Source organism: Aquarana catesbeiana, linkage group LG10, assembly GCF_042186555.1.
Source record: "Aquarana catesbeiana isolate 2022-GZ linkage group LG10, ASM4218655v1, whole genome shotgun sequence".
In the NCBI taxonomy this organism is placed as follows: Eukaryota; Metazoa; Chordata; class Amphibia; order Anura; family Ranidae; genus Aquarana; species Aquarana catesbeiana.
The window spans coordinates 156171206-156193853 of record NC_133333.1 but is presented as its reverse complement, the minus strand read 5'-3'; the positions used below and the strand labels follow the sequence as shown (position 1 = coordinate 156193853).

The following is a 22648-nucleotide window of genomic DNA, read 5'->3' as shown; positions in this document are numbered from 1 at the left end:
ATGGCCACCAAAAAGACAACCTTGTGCATAAGAAGCGGCAAGGGAATCCCTCTTAGTGAGGTTCAAGGATGGAGTAGGACAAAGCCAACAAAACCAAGTTAAGATTCCATGGAGATAGAGGGGGACACATGAGGAACAATTTGAGTGACTACCTAAACAAAAGCTTTGACCAAAGAATGAGACACAACAGGTCTTGTAAAAAGCACAGTCAAGGCCAGGATTTGTCCCTTGATGATACCCAAAGCCAAGGACATCTCCAGACCAGATTGGAGAAAGGTTAGAATCTTCCCCATGCCATACAGTCAACAATAGAACTTATGAATTTCAGAAAAAGTAAAAAAAGGTGCCCAAGTATGATAGTACTTCCTAGAGGTTAATTTTCTATCCCTGAAAAAGTGATCTTCAGAGAGACTCAGGAAAGCATCCATCACCTTCAGACACCAGCACAAAACTGAGGTTTAGCTGAGCTGGGAGGCAGGGGCGGATCCAGGGGGGGGGGGCAACGGGGCAATTGCCCCCTCCGAGAAATGCAGGTGAGTGTCACTGTGAGAGAGCCACCGGGCGGCTCTGTGAGTAAAAGAGCCGCCGGGCGGCTCCGTGAGAGAGAGAGCCGCTGGGCGGCTCCGTGAGTAAAAGAGCCGTCGGGCGGCTCCGTGAGAGAGAGAGCCGCTGGGCGGCTCCGTGAGTAAAAGAGTCGCCGGGCGGCTCCGTGAGAGAGAGAGCCGCTGGGCGGCTCTGTGAGTAAAAGAGCCGCTGGGCGGTTCTGTGAGTAAAAGAGCCGCCGGGCGCTCCATAGGTGACAGAGCACCGCTGACATGTGTGGCCAATCAGGGAGCAGGCGGGCGGGGGAGCAGAGAGATGACATCATCTCTCACCGCCCGCCCTGCATCCCTGCAGTTCCCCCCCACCATGCAGGCAGCTGCGGCAGCAGAGAGATTACATCATCTCTCTGCTGCCTGTCTCTGGGACACAAGAGACCACCTTAGCAGGTGGCAAGTGACAATCTGCATCTGGTGACAGGCGACATGGCAAGTGACAATCTGCAACATGTGGCAGGCGACGTGGCAAGTGACATGCAAGTGACAATCCGCAACGTGGCAGGCGACGTGGCAAGTGACAATCTGCATCTGGTGACAGGCGACGTGGCAAGTGACAATCCGCAACATGTGGCAGGCGACGTGGCAAGAGACAATCTGCATCTGGTGACAGGTGACGTGGCAAGTGACACACTCGGGGCTCCCACTGATTCTGCATTATGGTGAGTTAAACTATTTAATTTTTTATAACAATGTAATAATAGTAATAATGCGCTTCAATCATCCTGACACCATAACAACCATGGTGCCGTGATGATTGAAGCGCCAACACCAGCCATTTCCCCGATAGATGTACCCAGAAAAAATATATTTTCTGGCAGTGCCCCTCCCGAGACTAGACTCTGGTGGATCCGCCCCTGCTGGGAGGGGTGGGAATTCTTGCCTTTTTTGTTGGCCAGTGTCCATTCACCTGAATGTGGTAGTATAACCCATGTAGTAATGATTATGAACTCCTCTGTGTCCTGTGATATACAATAAAGAAAGATGCTTTTTTTTTTTTGCACTCCCCTACATTAAATTGTTGTTTTTATATTGCCCAGTCCTAGGACTAATATGCCTACAATTGGAAAGACAACTTGTACTTCTATTATAATGTGAATATGAATGATACCCTTATGTGACCACTTGTTTCTTGCTAGTTGAGCACCCTGGGAGTTTTAGTGCAGCAACATGTCAAAGTTTTTGCTGTTTATTATCTTCTGTATACTGCCAACATTTCCCATAGCCTCCTAAAGCAGAGTATATTTTACAGCAAAAATTCACTGTTAAACACAACATAGCTTGTAAAGCTTACAATAGAACAGTTAAACGTTTTGCTTAATTCCTTCTTTTTATCTTACTTTAGATCCCAAGCTTAAGTCACAGCGTGATCTCTCAGACCAGCTTCAGAGCGGAGTACAAGTCATCAGGGGGTCCATCTGTGTTCCAAAAACCTGTCAAATTTCAGGTGGACATCAGTTACTCCGAGGGAGCTGAAGCACAAAAAGAGAATGGCATCTACTCTGTGACCTTCACTCTAATATCAGGTAAACTTGCCTTGCATGCAAATGGCAAGAACAAATAGGGAGGACAGGTTTTTTTATGTTAGGATGAATTAATCGAATGGATAACAGGCTGCTAGACAGTTTAACACATACACAGTATTCAGAAAAACTGGGAGCAAGTGTAAGATTCCTCTGTGGGGATGACATGCCTCAGCTGCTGCAGAAGATTCTAAGAGGCCAAATTGTCAATCATTCTTTTATTCTGTAAATTTGTCAAGCACTCTGTTACACAGTTACAAAAAGCAAAACTGTGATTGACAGCTGTGCTTGACAGCATCTCCCGTGATGGACAAACATCCTCCCATTAAGGCATGATTCATTAGACTGTCACAAGCCTAGGGCTGAGTTGCTTTGTTCCCACCAAGGACAATCTGCCCTGATCGCAAAAATTCATCTCAACCAGCGATTCATTAATTGACAGGCTGTTATGTTAACTTTGGAGTATGGCCAGTTCTTACCTTGCAGCTGAACATATAAAGATGGATATGGAAATTATGTTAGTTTATTCTTATGTTTGTAGAACATACAAGGAAATTTGGAATTTGAAATAACTGTTGTAAGCACTGCCTTTAATAAGCTATTTGTTGAGCTCAGTTACAGTTACACTCCAGTCAAATTTGAAATTTAAACTTTGGGACACAAACAGGTAGCACAGCCTAACTGCTCAGTACTTTAGTTCTTTATCCAAACTTGCTTTATTGTCCACCACTTTACCTTCTTTTGGAAATCTGGTGATTTGGGAACCCCGCTTGTGATAACAGAAATCTGTTCCAATATACACGCTTCTTGCTGTCTCTGCCGTACTAAACACTTAATGTAAAGCAAATGTCAATGCCAGTTTGCTCATCCCCACACTGAAGGCAAGCCTATGGTCTCACTGGACTCCCACAAGGCGTTCAATAGAATGGAATGGCCATACCTGCTTTGGGTACTGCAGATTTTCAGTTTTAGACCCAATTCATTACGCTGTGTTACAACTCCCCTATGGCAAAGATTAGAGTTAATACACTGTAATGAAATTTCTCCATCCTTCTCCATACATAGAGTCACTCGTCAGGGATACCCTTTCTCCCCTATCCTATTAGCCCTACAGATTGAGCCCCTTAGCTGCTCTGATTCAAGCTGCCTCCCATATAAAAGGTTTAACAGTCCTCTCTCTTGAGGGGGGGAGGGGGAGTAATTTCCCTCTATATGCAGAGTACATTTTGATCTATTTAGCAGATCCCAATTAGTCCTTTTATCCTGTATGGATTTGGTAAGTATTCATGCTTTAATGTCAATTGGGACAAGTTCCTCCTCTTGCACCTGGGCCCAATAACCATTCATATGGAGATTGTGCATAAATATAGGTTCCTAAGGGTTCACTTGTCAAACATTGTACCCAATACTTATTCAAGTCAGATGGCAGTATCTGGGAGCCCTCTTTTTGTTTAAAGCGGAGTTCCACCCAAAAATGGAACTTCCACTTTAAGTGATGGTGACCCCCTGACATGCCATATTTGGCATGTAATTTTTTTTTGGGGGGGAGCATATACCCTTTTTTTTAGAGGCATCTAGCTCCCACTTCCTCTGCGTCGGAAGGAGGTTCACCTCTCCCCCCTCCCTCCTGCAATCTTCTGGTACAGGTCCCATTAGATTGCCCAGCCATTCACAGTGCACAGTGCAGCTCGCGCATGTGCAGTGTATGCCCAGTTGTGAAGCCACAGCCGGGCACCCACAGTTACAATGCCGGCACCGCAGAGAGGAGGGAGAGAGGAGCAGGGCTTTGTTTTCCCGCTTCACTGGACCGTGGCACAGGGGAGCATCCAATTAATAAAAGTCAGCAGCTACACTTTTTGTAGCTGTTACATTTAAATTGGTGGAACGTCGCTTTAAGCAGGCTTCCAAATTCCGATACGTATACCACCTGCAGACTCCCCCACTACCACAGGGGCCAGCAATGGTGGTGCATCCATAAGGGCGCACGGGCACCGCTCACCTCTGCAGCCGCCCCCTCTATGACCAATGGATAGATTCATGCATGAATCTATTTAGGCGTCCGGCCCCTTTTCGGGCACCGGACACCTAAATTACAGCGGCGGGGGGTGTTTTTGAAGCACCTGATTAGAGCCATAGGCTCTAATAGGCTTCAAAATAGGTGAATTCGCTATTCTAGCACTGAACCGCCTCTCCACCAATCAGGTGTTTGGGTCTGTTACCTGTTACCTGATTGGTTGAAAGGAAAGGCGCTGTGATTGGATGCCTATGAGAAGGATGGAAGGAGACACACATAGGATACCGCTGGCCGCCATCACCCGCTGCCCCACGGAGACAGGGTAAGTGTCGGTCAGACGGCGAACGGGCAGGCGGTCACATTGGCAGCATTTGATGGCACAGTGGTGGCATTTGATGGCACAGTGGTGGCATTCGATGGGCACAGGGGCAGCATTCAATGTGCACAGTGGCAGCATTTGATGGCACAGTGGTGGCATTCGATGTGCACAGTGGCAGCATTTGATGACACAGTGGAAGCATTTGATGGACACAGTGGCTGTGTTTGATGGCACAGTGGCTGCAATTGATGGGCACAGTGGTGGCATTTGATGGGCACAGTGGCTGCAATTGATGGGAACAGTGGCTGCGTTTGATGGCACTGTGGCTGCAATTGATGGGCACAGTGGCTGCGCTTGATGGGTACATTGGCTGCAATTGATGGGCACAGTGGCTGCGTTTGATGGGCACACTGAGGCTGCAATTGATGTTTTTTTTCTCCAGAATTTTTCAGTTTGTTTGCGCCCCCCCCCCCCAAAATTTTGAGCACCAGCCACCACTGGGGGCCAGGGTTGTGGGAAGAGGCCCTTGTCCTCATTAATATACAGTATCTCACAAAAGGGAGTATACCCCTCACATTTTTGTAAATATTTTATTACATCTTTTCATGTGACAACACTGAATAAATGACACTTTGCTACAATGTAAAGTAGTGAGTGTACAGCTTGTATAACAGGGTAAATTTGCTGTCCCCTCAAAATAACTCAACACACAGCCATTAATGTCTAAACCGCTGGCAACAAAAGTGAGTACACCCCTAAGTGAAAATGTCCAAATTGGGCCCAAAGTGTCAATATTTTGTGTGGCCACCATTATTTTCCAGCACTGCCTTAACCCTCTTGGGCAAGGAGTTCACCAGAGCTTCACAGGTTGCCACTGGCGTCCTATTCCACTCCTGCATGACGACATCACAGAGCTGGTGGATGTTAGAGACCTTGCGCTCCTCCACTTCCGTTTGAGGATGCCCCACAGATGCTCAATAGGGTTTAGGTCTGGAGACATGCTTGGCCAGTCCATCACCTTTACCCTCAGCTTCTGCCATTCTGAGGAACTACTAGTCCCACAATCCCTTTGGATCGGCTTACAGATATGATGTCAGTGAGTGATGCTGGGCACTAGCTGGACAATACAGTACATAGAAATGACTGGGATCGCTATGCTTTGCAATTGTAGTCCACATTGCTAAAAATACATAGTGCTGGGCTCTTTCTTTTTTTCTTCTTTAGCAAGGCGGTGGTCATCTTGGAGGTGTGTTTGGGGTTGTTATCATGTTGGAATACTGTCCTGCGGCCCCATCTCCGAAGGGAGGGGATCATGCTCTGTTTCAGTATGTCATAGTACATATTGGTCATGGTTCATGGTTTCCTCAATGAACTGTAGCTCCCCAGTGCTGGCAGCACCCATGCAGCCCCAGACCATGACACTCCCACTACCATGCTTGACTGTAGGCAAGACGCACTTGTCTTTGTACTTCTCACCTGGTTGCCGCCACACATGCTTGGCACCATCTGAACCAAATAGGTTTATCTTGGTCTCATCAGACCACAGGACATGGTTTCAGTAATGTCCTTAGTCTGCTTGTCTTCAGCAAACTGTTTGCGGGCTTTCTAGTGCATCATCTTTAGAAGAGGCTTCCTTCTGGCGTGACAGCCATACAGACCAATTTGATGCAGTGTGCGGCGTATGGTCTGAGCACTGACAGGCTGACCCCCCCCACCCCTTCAACCTCTGCAGCAATGCTGGCAGCACTCATACATCTATTTCCCAAAGACAACCTCTGGATATGACGCTGAGCATGTGCACTCAACTTCCTTGGTCGACCATGGCGAGGCCTGTCCTGAGTGGAACCTGTCCTGTTAAACCACTGTATGGTCTTGGCCACCGTGCTGCAGCTCAGTTTTAGGGTCTTGGCAATCTTCTTATAGCCTAGACCATCTTTTATGTAGAGCAACAATTCTTTTTTTCAGATCCTCAGAGAGTTCTTTGCCATGAGGTGCCCTGTTGAACTTCCAGTGACCAGTATGACAGAGTGAGAGCGATAACACCAAATTTAACACACCTGCTCCCCATTAACACCTGAGACTTTGTAACACTAATGAGTCACGTGACACCAGGGAGGGAAAATGTCTAATTGGGCCCAATTTGGCCATTTTCACTTAGGCGTGTACTCACTTTTGTTGCCAGTGGTTTAGACATTAATGGCTGTGTGTTGAGTTATTTTGAGGGGTAGGCAAATATACACTGTTATACAAGCTGTACACTCACTATTTTACATTGTAGCAAAGTGTCATTTCTTCAGTGTCATCACATGAAAAGATATAATAAAATATTTACAAAAATGTGAGGGGTGTACTCACTTTTGTGAGATACTGTAGGTCAAAATCCCCCTGGCAAGATACAATCTTCCATGTTTGGGACATGTGGCCTGGTATGGTTTGGGGGACGTCATGCTCGTCCTCCCCTCATCATTTTCTTAGTCAGCCAGGCTACATGCTCGGATTAAGATCGGATTAGGCGGATCCCATGCATTGCTTTTTATTTTTGCATGGTGTTCCTCCCTAAATCTATATCAGAGCCTGGTATGAATTATGGGGCCCCTCTTGCTAATTGGGGTCCTACATTTATATGTATATCAGACCCTCATCTAGGATAAGGGTCTGGTATAGAATCCACGGCCCTGTAAGGAAAGAAAAAAAATGTGAGGGCTCCCCCATAATTAAGCTCTTCAGACTGGTATGAATTTTAAGAGGGTCTTGAATTTGATCTCATTTACAACGCTGATAATTTTCCCTTGTTTTGTATGTATTAAAATGTATTTAAAAAAGAGTTTATTAAAAAAATCTGAACAATACATTTTAGTTAGTTGTAGAAGGAAGCTATTACTATTTAGGACTGCTTTCATATCAATTGTCCTTACCTCCTTATCTCCCTGATCAGCCTAACTGGTCATTTATGGCTGGATAGTCCATTTTTTGGGGCCCTGGAAAGGCAAGGTTTAAGAAAGTAGATGCAGTCAATGCAATAATGGCATGGCCAATGTGATCATTTGACATTTGAGTCTATTAGGATTACCGTAATACTCTTTGGGTCTATAAAATTTGTGAGATATGATTTAACAGCTCAGGCAGAAGAGGAGTGATAGAAAAATAATTTTTTAGAAATGTTTCACACCTAAAAAATTATTGGAGATATTCCAAACGACCAGGTCACATTTTTCAATTTCTATCAGATATTGCAATTTTTCTTAAGTTTGACGGACACCTTGCATGTTTAAATGTTCTCTTTATTACTGCCTTCAGTTTTAGGCATTTGTATGCCTCGGAATATCTAGAGACATAAAAGGCATGGCAATGTAACTTCTTATATAATAATGCATTTTGAGTATTTATATATTAATACAGATGTACCTACATCTATGTGCTTTCACTGTCTGTTTATCTGTTCTGTTATATCTCTTCAGGTCCCAGTCGCAGATTTAAGAGAGTTGTAGAAACTATTCAGGCACAGCTGCTGAGCACACATGACCAGCCTTCAGTTCAGGCCCTAGCAGGTGTGTACATGATTATCATTATATTCTAAAGATGTGCAAAAACCAAAAAAGCAAGGCAATAATGTCCTTTAATGACTTCCAAGTATTAATACAATGTTTCATTAAAGTACCACTATTACACATCCTTAATACAGGTAGTATACAGCATGACTCAAGATTTATGTTCAGGACAGCCTTTTGGGAAAATAAGTGTATCCCAGAATTAGTTACCAATAGCAGACACTAAAGGGAGCAGGGTAACTTCTTCAGCAGTCTACATGTGCCTGCTTTGACTTAAAGCTGAACTTAAAGCGGAAGTAAACCCATCCATAAAACAGTTTCATTTCCAACACGTGCCGGAAATGTAACACTCCCATTGGTTGTGCTCTCAACCAAACTATCAAACCATCCAATTGCTGCTGTCATAACTGATCTCATGTGCAGCATCATGGCAGTTGTAGATTAAACAGAGGCAAAGATGGCAGCTTCCTTAGCTGAAAACAATAGGGGGGGTTTACTTACACTTTAACTGTATCTGAGCACCACAAACTGAAGGCACTATTTGATTAACTTTCAAAACTAAAAGCTTGCCCATCCATGTATCTATGCTTTATTTTGTTAAGAAATAATTTTGAAAACACCATCTGCCCTTAGGTCAGGCATGCAGGCAGGATGGTGTGCTTAGCTGAGAAACCCCTTCCTTCCCTCCTCCAGATGAAAGGAAAAAAAATGCCCAGGAAGACTCCTGAGATATATGACATCATTTTGGCCTTCATATGTATTTACTAATGCTAGCAGCATCAGATTTAAAAATAATTAATGTTGCTTAAGTGAGTTGAATTCTGCTTTAAAGCAGTAATAAACCGAAAAACAAAAATGTAATATATTGCAGTTTACAAATTCCTTAGTTGTGGTGAATGCATTAGTTGCTTTTTTTTGACTTTTTTCCCCTTTATTATCCCCTGTTGATCTGTTGCTCCTCCAGTGGAGTGTAAACATCTCAAGACAGGAAGTGTGTTACTGGCCAGATCACTAAAGGTAAAAAGAAAACAAATGCAGTTACCACACTTAAGGATTGGTAAGCTGTAAAATATTGCATTTTTGGTTGGGGTTTAATACCACATTAAGCATCTCTTTAAGGTGGGTTAAAAGAGAAGTTCAGGAAGAGCAAAAAAAAGCCATACTTATCTGGATGGCTGTAGCGCCTATCCCAGCTGCATCTGTCCCCTGCTGACTCTACTGCTGATCTCTCAGTTCTCCCCTCCGCTCTGAGCAGAGAGTGGTGACTGTCAGTCGCCAGCTCTCTGCTCTGCCCCTCCAGTGCTCACTGGGCTGTGCAGGGGATGGGAGCGGCTGGCTCTGCCTCCTAGCTGCTCGCTGAGAGGCTGAGCCAGCTGCTTGTCCAGGCATCTGGGTGGATTCTGAGCTCTTTCCCGAGCCTTAACTGGCTGAGTGATGTCAGCTGGCAGCTGGCTTTAGCCTGCTGTCTTCTGAAAACAGGTCACAGGAGTGCAGAGGGAACTGCATTCCTGTGATCCATAGGAGAAGTATAGTCAAAATAGCTTTGGCTATACTTTTACTTTAATACTTATTGGACAGATTCTCCAAGAGCAGAGTTCTGTACAGGTGAGAAAAGGATAGACATGTGGGATCTTTGGCAATGAGTATGAACTTGATGGTAAGTTCCTGTTCAAGACTGTGCAGTGACTTCCATCACAGATAAGGCTGCATTGTTGCAGCATTGGTGATTGGTAATATTTAACAATACAGATGATATCTGAACACAGTAAAGGTTGTGATAGCAGTAAATGACTGAATGAACCACCCTTATGCCCAATCCTTTCCATAGCAAAAAATAGTCTTCTGTAGTTGGTGCTTACATCTATTTTAAAAGAACTCATTTGGGTTGCTATGGGGACTTTTTTTTTCTGTGCAATATAAATAAATAAATATGCAAAATAGTGACACCCTCTCATGTCCACTGTAGGTGGGAGGATCTGAAAATACAGTTGCTGAAACCTCCCCAAAGTTAGAAGAAGCTGATGGGCAGTTCAGCTTTCTGACATCCGCCCAAACCTGAAATATTAGCTTTTACTGGACAGACTCATAACGCTGACCTATGGTATAAACATGTCTGTCCTACTGTACTCTTGCAGCATTATAACAAAACAGTAAACTCAATATGGAACTACTTACCATTACTGAAGGAAATTATTTTACAGGCTTTCTTCAATAAGATTTGCTTGACCAGTGCAGCAGCATTAGTCACATGATCTTGCGAAAGGGAGGCTAATGCTAGGGCAGTTGTTAAATGGTTAGCTCTGTACATCCATCCACAATGCCCTTTTAGCGGAGGCCAACTTACCAATGCTGAAGCATAGTGTCCTTCACAAACTGTATTTCCTAACTTCAGTTACTATCTGTTGAGGGCACAGTAAGTTAGACATGATTTTAGACTATATGTCTGCTTTAAAACAGAATCATTTGCCATTATTTTTGTTGTTAACCTGCATTCGGCTCTCTGTATGACTGTTAGGCTGTAAGTTCCTTCTACAAGCGATAAGTGCAACTAATGATTTCATTTAGGAGCAAATATAACAGCAAGAACCCAGATGGAGTGTTCCCTGGATCACCTTCTCTTCTCGCCACCAGATGAGAAGAATGGACATCAAAGCCGACCGCCAGGCACTCCAACCAGAAGCTGCCAGAACTCACGGCGCTCTGAGCCTGACATGGCAGAGCACCATCGGCGGGGATCCTCCAAAGACAAGAAACTTTTGGCTTCCAACGGAACGCAAACACAGCCATGACCTTTGGGGAACACTTGGTGTCAGGACATACTGGCACAGATCTGTTCGAACACTACAAATATGAACAAAATGATGCAAGAGAAGGCAGCGCCCTGATGTCTGAGAGAAAACTTCTATGGATATGCTTACATATAGGTACACAGACATATATCCTATCCCAGGTGTACACACATACACACACACTTTCACGTGTGCCAGAATATAGACTGTTACGCATACCCAAGTTTCAACAAATTGGTCATTGATACACAAACATGTACAATTGCACGAACATACAGAGCAATGAGCACATACACCGCAAAAGAGCAAGAGAGCAAGACACAGGAGCTACTTGTTGGCATTACTGTGAAGATGTAAATATTTCCAAAAAATCGAAAATAAGAAAAAAAAAATCGGGAAACAGCTAATGGAAATCAAGAAAATAAAACAGAAGGATACAAAATCTATGAAGAAACTGAAATTCTTCATTAATATGTTTATTTTTTTTTTTTAAATATATTTATTTATTTATTTGGAAACCATTTGGGAGTGGGGCTATTTAATTTCACAATTAGTCTTTTTTTTCATGTTTTTTTTTTTTTTTTTTTCTTGGGCAGCTGAAGACGAAAGATCTGACTGATTTTGAACATGCTCACACTGAATACGTTTGAGCATAGTGTGCTCACATCTCTTGGCTCAGATAGTTCCATCCTTTTGTGAGGCTGCAACATAGACTTGCAACATGTATGCAATGGCAATATTTCACATTCAGGTTTTTAGATAGTCGAAAACAAAGTGATTTGTAGCTAATGCGCATATATATATATATATATATATATATATATATATATATATATATATATATATGAAATGTGTGTTAGGAGAGTTTTTTTCTATCACATTCAAGCTCCTTGAATCTTCATATCAAAGGGCTCCTAGTGTAAATCACACTATATGTGCAAGCTGCATGTGTAACAGTAGAAAGCAGTCCATGACTTTGACTCCAATTTCACACCAGCAGTCCATGGTAAACACAAAAGGGCCTCATTTGTCTGAAGTAGGAATATTCTGCCCTGCAAAAGAAGAGACAAAATTAATTTAAAAAAAATCATATTTGTTGCTATATTGGGCAACATAGTACTTATTTAGGGCAATGACATTAAGCTTAAAGATATATTGCAATACAGAACTGGCTTCTGGTTATCTTCTAGCATTGTCCATTGATGGGTCAATTTTTGTCAAATCCAGTAATATTGTTGGTAGTCCAACATACAGCACCACTGTGTAAAAAGGCAGAAAACACTTGAAGCCCAATTAAAGTCTTTTACAAAGTGTCACTTATTGTTCCACTAATACAGCCTGTAACACACCACCAGCTCCCAGCTAAGAGGTAGAGAAGCAATATTGCTGCAGAGGTTAATATGCAGATCGATTAGCTTGATTCAGCAAAGAGTGTGATGGACTCCTGTAGTAAGATGCTGCTCCCATGGAGAGCAATCCTATGCTGCTAATGGTGGGAAGCAAGCTGTATTAAGCCCGGTACACACCACAAGTGTTTTTCGATGAACCCAATGGGCTGAGCAAGAAAAAACTGACAGATCGCCGTACCAGCATAAGCAATGTTGGTGTGCCAATCTTCCCTGCTGTGCTATTGTATTCTGATCAGGGTTGCTACCTCATCCCTTTTAAAAGCAAACACATATTAATTTGAAAGGGATGAGGTGGCAAGCCTAACGCTGACAGGGTAAATTACACCCCACCACCACCACCACCAACAACAACAACAAGATACACTGATCAGCACTTCTAACCATTGGCATTATGGTTTTCCAGCATGTCCCTTCGGCGAAGATGGGTCGTAAGACCCCCTTCTGTCAGACAGACTGCTGTACACACTGACCGGAAGTCAGACGGTTTCTGCTGTACTGGCCAATTTTCGACCAGTGTGTACCGAGCTTTAGTGGCAGTGAGGTATTCTTACACTCAAATCACAGGTAAGACATTGAAACCCTTTTAATTTGCGCCCTATGAAATGACAGGCGCAAATCTATAACACCTTTTGATGCCTGTTGCATAAATCAAAAAATGGTTTGGCAGATATTGTTTCTGTAGATGACATGTGGCTGAAATAATAAAAGTTAAAGGGAATTGATTGCTGGTGCTTAACGGTCTTAACAGGCAAGCTGTAGGGCCGATACACAAAGTCTTCTGATCTTTCTTACAGCAACAATCAGACTCAGAGGTGTCTGGCTGCTCTCCCTTCTCCCTGTTCCATATATATAAACACAAATGTTCAGGCATCTTGAAACATGCATGTTTATTGCCAAGGTTAGGGAAAGATCTCATTGGATTGTTCCTACACATCCAAACATCTTTGTTGGTCTGTAGCCATCTGTAATTATGAAAACTCCGGCTTTGTAATGACAAAATAAACCCCCCCCCCCCCCAATATTTTATTCTAAAGAGGACATTTACTTACATTTTATTTAGTTATTAGCAGCTTTGTGGATAAAAATAAATAAAGAGTCATAGAAAGGCGGACATAAATATATTTTATGGTGAAAATGCTGCCGCATGTGGTCATGTGATTTCTGTTAAAGGTAAGGATCAGAGTTAAGATCATCTGATCCTCTCCTTTAGCGTAGATCTACGCTCTTGATGTATCCAGTACTGAAGGAAGCCTAGAACAGCATTTTCCTGAGGGAAGATAATTATTTCAGCCCTTCTATAGTTTATCCATCCCAGCAAGATAGTTAGCTTTAAGTTAAGTGCAAATCCAATTTAACCTGGTAAACACCATCTCTTTACATCTATTATATTTGCATAGCTTATAGTACAGTACATTTTTGGAGTACAAACAATTCCCTAAACTCAACAAAACTATTAACAGCCCTCTTGAAGCTTCAGTTGTTACAACAATGTCAGAAATGCCAGGCCTCTGTTACTGAGCCCTCTTGTTGGCTATTTCTCCAATCAGCTGCTACAACATTATTATTATGGCAATAAGGCACCTCCAACATAGGAGTTCTAAAAATCCTATCGTGCCATAACTTTATAGTGTCACTGCAACAAGTCTGCTGTAATGCCATCTCAATTATTCAGTATGTTACATTTGTTTCGTGTAAACGTCATTCATTTTGCACCATTGATAAATATATATATATTTATAAAATATTTATGTATATTTCTATTATATCCAGTAGAATTGATGAAGAGGTAGCTAATGGTCAATTGTCATTATTTTGCTTCCAAGGAGGTAAATACCATCTCATTTCATGGCATTATGACAAATACTCAAACATGATCAAGCCTTTTTTGAACACAATTTTATTATATTCAGCATTGAAAGAAAAACTCTGCTAAGCCATGTTCACATTTAAAATGGCCATATAATGTAAAATGATAATAAACATGTTTGTGGAACAGTGCAGGAAGCAAGAATTAAATGCAAACGCAGTGCCCATTGCAACCAATTAGATCTCCTCTGCCATGACTTTCATAAAATAATTCTGATTGGTTGCAGTAGAATACTGCTCTTTGTTTCTCACACTGTTTTTGAAAATGGGACTTATTCTGTATGATTTGTTTTATGTCATAGCTGAGCAGAAGTGGAAAAGGCGAACAAAAAGCCCCGCTCCCATGATACAGTAGGAGTGTTCCGTAGTTTGGGCTAAATGGGGGGCTGGCATAGTCCTAAAAAACTCTAAAGGTGTTAGGGCCTGTGCCGTACCCCCCTTGCAAGAAGTAAAAGTGTTAAATGGTTCTAATAAAGCCAGTTTTAAGAAAAAGAGATTAATACACATATAAATATATGTGAACTGTCTTGACTGCTAGAGGCTTTATAATTTTGTTCTGCCACTTTTATGATACATACACCTCTGCCAGACAGCAATTCTAGGACATTTCTACCATGTTCTTTGTTAGAGTTCATACTTCACCTGCAGACTGGCCAATGAAGGATCAGCAAACCATTAATAAGCCATTAACTCTGCTCACTCTGTTCTCTCCTCCTGTGAGCACATGTGCTTAGCAGTGCTGCTGCTGTGCAAGGCATGTCCAGAGGCTGCCCACAGCTGCAATTAAATTGTGTTTTCGTAACCAACTAGAATTCAGCTTTTAGTGCTTTCAGTACCTCTACATTTTTATTTAGCCTTTAGTTCTCTTACATATTTAGACTTCATTCAAACACAGGCACATATTGTATACTTAGAACCCCTTATTGATGTTTTGCAGAGGTCCATTTTGCACTGCAGGAAATGGTCAAATCCTTACAGTGTTTTAATAACACTTGACATGCAGTCATTTGGAATGATATACTCAGTATGTTTATGAAGACACACAGCATGTATATGAAATGCTAAAGGATTGTCCAGCAGCCAGTATGAACAGATGGGGAAGGGTGTGGTTGGCACGCCTAGCAGATATTATTAAGCCAATGCAAATACACTTGGGGCTGACTGAGATCTAGCTTACAAAGCTCTCTGCTCTGCACTTGATTGGTAGATATATGGGCATTACTTCATCAGTGAAAGACAGAAGGTATAGCCTAAATTTTCAGAAAGAAAAAATGAGCACAGGAAACAATATAGCCATACAAAGGGCACATTGCAATACATTTCTGTCCGCCAAAAGGCATCTGGTGTTAGTTCACCTTCATATGTTTTCTGTACAGGTGAACTAACCCTAAGTTGCCGTATTTTGCTGATTGGTCTCATTTGTTGCCTGCAATTTCGCCCTAATTCATGCAATGCCAAAGAGCAGCAGTGTAGCTCAGCAAACATTACTAGACAAGAATAGATAGTCTATCATATATTTCCATCAATGTTAAGCACACATTCAAGCTCATGGGAAAAGGATTTCAAATTAAAATTTGAAGACCGTTGACAGTCAGAGTGTACAAGTCAAAGATTTACTGAGTGCGCTTTAACTTAAATAGAAAGATAATTTGGGCAGAAGGCAAATGGCATTAATAAAACCTAATCTACACAGTTTCAAATTGACTTCCCAAACCATAAATTTTACAGATTCATTTGAACACTTACGAGCAGCCAGACCCATCTGTTCTGAAAATGAACAGCTTACTACCAGTGGAATAAAATCTTCTTCGCTGATTTCTGCTAGCTCTAATGATGTTCGATGGAGGCTTCTTGCTATCGGACATCACACATATTTATCGAAAATGAACATTTATTTGTCATCACTAATTAGCCATTTCTCTTGTGCCCAGAATAGGACATATACACTCTAAATAGACTTGTACTTTTATCACATCTAAGATCTGGGTGATAGCATGAACAGTGGACTGCTCTCCAAGAACAGTCCAAGTTTAGAGATCGGCAAAGGTTCCCAGATTTATCTGAACACTGAAGATTATACATGTCCCCAAGTATAGTAGGTCTCTTAATAGCTTCATTTTTTTAATTTTACTACCCCAGAGCTATTATACTGGACAGAAGTCAGTCAGGTTTTAGAGTTTGGAAAAGAGTAGGTAGCACTGAGCTTTTAGGTTTGGAAAAGAGTAGTCAAAGAACCTCAAAGAAAAACAATTACAAGCTCAGATTTTTTTTTATAGCAGCTACAATGCACATTGGAAACACTGATAGAAACAATGCAATGCCAAAAAAAGAACAGAATTGTTTACTTAGATAATAGCCATTATTACTTTTTCTCTCCTTGGCTGGCCTACTCTTTGAGCATCATAGCAAACATAGAGATTAGAGAACATGTATGCAATAGAAGAAAAATATCTAGTCACTGACAGAGTGTTGTTGGTCTCAGTTGGGAACTGAAATGTCTAAAGCCTCGTACACATGATCAGATTTTCCAACAGGAATTGTGTGATGACAGGCTGTTGGCGGAAAATCCCACCGTTTGTATGTTGTCGGATTTTCCGCGGACAAATGTTGGATGGCAGGCTTTAAAATTTTCCGCGGACAAATGTCTGTTTTCGGAATTTCCGAGCGTGTGTACACAAGTCCATTGGAAAAAAGTCCAAAGTACAAACACGCATGCTCGGAAGCAAGGATGAGCCGGAAGCGGTCGGTCTTTTAAACTAGCGTTCGTAATGGAGAATTGACATTCGTGACACAAATGATGAAATCTCGAAATGCAGCGCACATTCTCTTCTTCTTTTTTTAATGGGATAATAATGAAACTGCTTTGCTGGTGATACTGATGGAGTTCTGCCAAACGTATTTTAAAAGACTTTTATTTTCTAGTTATATTAAGAATAATATTATTATGCTTTTTTTTTTTTTTTTCTTTTTGGGCAAGTTACCACAACACCATTATCCCGTAGTTTTTAAGATCAAAGATATGACTATCTTGGTGTCCCTTGTTAATTTTACATTGTATTTTTTTTAAATGTAACTGCCTACTCCCATACTGTCATTTGAAGTAAAACACATAGCCAAGTATTATTCTCCACATTTTTTTTTATTGTGCATTAAAAAAAGAAAACAAATAAAATTAGACATGCTATCTGCCAGTAGAACTTAACCAAAAAGTGCATTCTATACATACAAAAATATAGAAAATATACCAAATCAAATCATTATTCAACCAAAAAATAAAATAAAAGCCTCATGCATGTGTCCTGCTTCTTAATATAGGGGGTCACCAATGCCAAGAGTTGGTGAAAGCAGGGGATAATTCCGAAAATCATCCGGATTATTCTCCTGGAGCTCCCGCAGCAAAGGCATATGACTTAATTGGTCCTAATTAATAAAGCAACCAAGTTTTTGTCCAAGAAATCCTCCTCCTCCTGTTCCTAGACTGAACTTGGGTCAAAGCAATAAATCCAAGGCCAATAATAGATAACACGTTATCTCCTCTGATTGTGCAACATGTCTGGTTGACGAATGGCCTTTCAGAAACCAACTGAAAAGCACGAAGTGAAAAGCGCAAACTTAAAAGCACTAATGAAAAACGTGGAATGAAAAGCGCAAATCAACACTCACCAAACTTCTACTAACACAAAATTAGCAGAAGGAGCCCAAAGGGAGGCGCTAAAGAGCTGAAAAACCACATAGTACGTCACTACGTTCATGTTTGTTGGCCGAAAATTCCTTGCCGTTTGTATGCAAGACAAGTTCCTGGCCAGCGCCCTTCAGACAAAAATCCAAGGTTTTGTCTGCGGTAAATCCGATCGTGCGTACGAGGCTTAACTCTTCTAACTTCCAAATTTTTTGAGTAAACCACATAGTTGAGACAATGCACATTTTTAAAACACAAAAGTTAAAGTAAATCAGTACTCAGGACAACCAATGCATGTTAACTAATGGTACAATGGGCATTATATGATGTCAAATCAGTTTGGTGCCTTGATTACGACATTGGGGGATGTTACTATATCAATACCAATATTCAGAAAGCCAGTATTTTATAGCAGCACCACTCCAAGAGCCCCTGGCAGCTCACAAAGGGTACAGTGTTCAAAGATGACTGATACTATGGTATCTGTTATTCAGCAGTAACATACAGGCATTGTACAAGTCTATTTTAAAGTGTAACTGGCTTTCTGACAATGTTGTCATCAGGAGAGAAAGTGAGAGGAAATACCCCAAGAAGACCTTAGTGCAAATATTTCCCCAAATGTATCCAAAACAGAAAAAAAAGTTTTGGCTGTAGGTAAATTAATGCCATGGAATCCTCAAAAAAAAATAGCAGCATTTTTAAACAGAACACAATATGACTGCTGCAATTAATGTCACCGTGAAGATTAAAGTATGCTACGGTGATCACTGTCACTATCCTAATGATGTCACATTTGAAATGCTAGAATTACATTGAAATGTTGTCAGTGCCACAATGAAAATATCCCTTAGTGCCATAGTGTGTGTAGCCCTCAATGCCATAGTTCTCATATCCTACATTGCTCCATGTCTCTATATTTAAAGTGACCATAGCCACCGAAGTTACATTAAACTCATTATGTTCCTAACACCATTGCCAATATGTAACAGTAAGCAGGTTGGACCACCTCTTCCATATCACCATAGTCTTTATATCTGATCTTCTATATCATGAGAACAAATGCAGACATGTCATACAATTATTGAAATTAATACATTGAAAGAAGAGCAGCTTATATAAAAACTCCTCAATATTACATATTTATATGCTACAGCCTTCTAAAAATAATACACCTCAAGAACCCCCATGACTTTTGATCAGTTGCCTCTGGCAATATTTAGAACAGGCATAACAGAGAGACTTATACCAAAGTTAAAATTTTTAGTAGGATCTAGAATAGTTTTCTTTTATGTTTAGTTAATTTGGGTGCTGAATCTTTCAGCTTGTTCCTGTGACTCAATAATCTGGATAGAGCTAAAAGGAATGTTGAATTTGTGATTATACTATTAATGTATATTTATTCTTAACATTCCATAAACAAATGTGTTTATTTTGGTATTGTACATGGTTGGGGGTGGATGTGCAAGCAATGGTCAGCCCTCAGTTATCTTAAGCGGTTACTGTAATGCATTATCCACCAAAGACTGGGGGTATTTTTTATTAGCTTTAGAAGGAAACTTCCCTTTGGAGCATAATGCAGACTTTGCAAAGAGTTAACTCTTAATGTGAGCTACAACGCATGCTGGCGTGCACATTCTCCATATTACATGTATGTAAATCCCCCCCACAAAATCACAGAACCAATCTGTCTTCCATCCCTAGACCATCCTCCCCGGCCTATCAAGCTCTGCTGATAATTGAGAATGTGATTTTTAAGGGAAGTCTAGCAGCTTTTCCCTATGGACATGCCCTTCATATTTATCACTTTTTCTTTTTAATGTTATACTGTTATTTTTTCTGTTTTGTGTTCAGTTACTGGCTCCACCCCTTAAAGTTTACCAACTAATTTCTGTTTTATTTTTATCCTGTATTTTTTTTTTCAGCTCTGTTTTAAACTATGCTCTAAAACCAATTACAAATGGTAAAATGAAGAACAAAACTGGTTTCCTGGTACTTTGTTGCTAATAAATACAAGAGATGGTATGACATAGAAGTAATACCAATATCTGTTAGATATGTTACATTGTTATGCGGAGCTGGGGGGGTGTTGTGCTACAATGACTCTGATCAAAAGGTGTAATGTAAATTTGTAGTGAAAGACATATGTACATGGCCACTGCCATTTTCAGTACATTTTGAGTCACTGATTCACAGCAAACAAGTGAAGTCAGGATTTCTAATCTGGATCAGTGACTTAAAAAGTACTGGGGATGCATATGACAGCCAGACAAATAACATGTCCTGCAGAAGTCAGGAATGGTAGCATACATATACAGCCATAGATGCTATATATTTTGATGCTGTAATGAATGTTATGACTTTGGATAGTAGGCCTTAATCCACTCATACCGATGGTACTACCTCATCAGGTGATCAATATCAACCTGTTCACAGCATTAATGAGAGTCATGTACGTTTGTTTATCTATGTTCTACTGTGTGCACGCATGTCTAGAAGAGGACAAAACACAGAACTAATCCACAAAGCAGTAATGCCCATCTCACTGCGGATTTAAAGGATCCGTTTAATAAAATAAACATTTATTGGTGAAGGGGTTTGGGTCCTGACATCTTGAAAATTCGGATATCACCTCTGACTTTGGGCCTGATTTACTAAAGTATGAATGGGGCAACTAGAAATAAACCAGGGCCTAACATGTGAGGTAAAGTAAATCTGGTATCTTCCTATTAGCATTTTAAAAATTGGTTAGGGTTCTATCTGGTGAAGTTCACTTCATATAGCTTCACATCCAGAGACAAATTTACAATTAGGCACAGCAGGCTGGTGCAGAGGCAGGTTTTCCCTGCACAGTCATTTACTAGACATTTTTCAACAAAACAACCGTCATCTTACATATACGTATTTACTTGGTTACAATATTCTCATCAGATCATGCCATAGAAAACAAGAACATATTTAGTGTAAAGAGCTTATTCTAGGGGCATTGCTTGGAAAGGTTGTGGGCCTTCCCAGTAGTAGAAATTTGGCTCTGCTCACATCACCTGGCTTCAACTTCACACTGTAGTAAATCAGATCTTGGTGTCAATTCAGCAGCTGTACATCTCATGATCTAAATGAATATACAATCCGACACCACAGAGTTGTTCAGACAAGGGTTTTCAAATGGTAGATATCGGTTCTTGGTTATTTTTAATGGAGTCCCCCTTATCAATGTTGTTAGATGAGTCTACAAGCCTGGAAATATGCAAATTATATTATAATTAAAAATGCATGTACTGCAAATGATATTCCTGCTCCGATCCTGAAAGGTCTTCTCCAGACCTAACTTTAAAAAGTGGAAGATTTGACATCTAGAAATGTTAATATTATCCAAAAATTACTCTGGAAGTTTTACCTTTTGTCTTGATTCCTCGGAAAAAACAGAAGGGCACTTTCTGTGCCTAGGTACTCATGTGCCTTGAGTCTAAAAGCTGTGTATCTGCTGTGAGAGATCCAAAACACAGCTACCTCTAATTCATAGTTTTACAAGATTTACAGTGAATTTTGGGGATGTCACTACTGTGCTATTCACTGTTTTCTTTGCTGGAAAAGAAGCTGTACCTGAGATTCTGCAGTTCAAGGATCTTCTCACTTCCTGCTGCTTTTTGAATATTCACAAACCAGTTTTCAGATCACCAGTGACATGATAAAGCAAAGCCCTGCTCCTCTACCTAGAACACTGCCGCTACAAAGAGACACATTGTGGAACAAGACATGGTAAGTCAGTATTGAGGGAAGATCAGCTATAGGGAGACCAAAGGCAGTGCTGGTGACTAGTCATTTTCCCTTTGCTTACCTTTTTTTACCACATCTTTCACAGGTATTCTTTAAATTGTATGCATGTTGGTGACCAGATTTAAAGAGCAGCTATTTATAGTATTTTATGATAAGCTGTTTATGATATTTTAAACTGTTTTATATCTTACTTTATAGTTGTTATAAAATATTTACTTTACAAATAAACATTAATTACAAAGGATAAAAGAAGCCTGGAATGTCGCATGCCGGCTGAAATTGTAACTATAAATTATGCAATTATTTGTATTTGTTTAACTAAAAAGAAAAATGTTTTTTTTTGTTCTGGAAAAAAAAAAAAAAAAAAAATATATATATATATATATATATATATATATATATATATATATATATATCACTCACAACATAATCCCTTTAATGAGGCTAAGAGGACTTTGCAGTAACCTATAACTAATTAGTTAATAAAATCTTATTTGACATTCACTGCTATACTAGAGTGTATGTGTAGCCAAAACCTGTTATTATTAGTTTTGGATATAGTAGGGAAGGGTTAAGACTCCTATCAGGTTTTTTTTTTCTTTTTTGCTTATGTCCAACTGGAAAGGTTTTTCTTTCTTTCCTGTCCTGGAGACGCAACAGTGGACCAACGAGGACTGATAGAGAGGTCCAGTCTCCCCAGCAGGGGCAGAGACAGCAATAAAAATATGATAGATGGTCTATCCAAAAAAAAAAGTTTTGCGTCTAGATACACATGTTTGAGCAGTGAACGACAGTTTGTGCCATTAGCAAAACAAGCAGAATTACACATGATTCACCCGAAATCCAAAGTGAGGACATGCCTGAGATACAGTGATATCAACTTTTGGTTTTATGGTGATAAAGAAAAGTATGTATTGCTTTAATGATTGTGACCTAATATTGGTAGTAAAAGGTTTCCTGTCATATTTTTATATTTGGACCTCTTTTTCCATTATATGTGCATGCAAGTAAAAACTGTGGGGCTTACATATAAGAAAAACCCAACTGAATGCCATTATGTCTAAATTAAAAAATTACACTGCACATCTGCATCACATGCTGGAATGCTAGGGCAAAAGTTAGGTTTACTCT

The 22648-nt window shown here is 40.6% G+C and overlaps 1 protein-coding gene across 7 annotated transcripts in view; it reads left to right on the top strand.

Annotated features, from left to right (window-relative positions):
- The window catches only part of LOC141110962 (serine/threonine-protein kinase BRSK2-like), a 495524-nt gene extending 473126 nt beyond the window's left edge, over nt 1-22398 (top strand). For 4 of the 7 annotated variants that reach the window (XM_073602805.1, XM_073602803.1, XM_073602809.1 and 1 more), the window contains 3 exons: nt 1942-2122; nt 7911-8000; nt 10566-22397. In XM_073602805.1, coding sequence (XP_073458906.1) covers nt 1942-2122; nt 7911-8000; nt 10566-10789 — 495 coding nt within the window. In that variant the 3' untranslated portion in view covers nt 10790-22397. Of the gene's footprint in view, nt 1-1941; nt 2123-7910; nt 8001-10565 lie in introns of all 7 variants that reach the window. The other 3 variants (XM_073602806.1, XM_073602810.1, XM_073602807.1) reach the window with 2 other exon arrangements.
- The last annotated feature ends 250 nt before the right edge of the window (nt 22399-22648 follow it).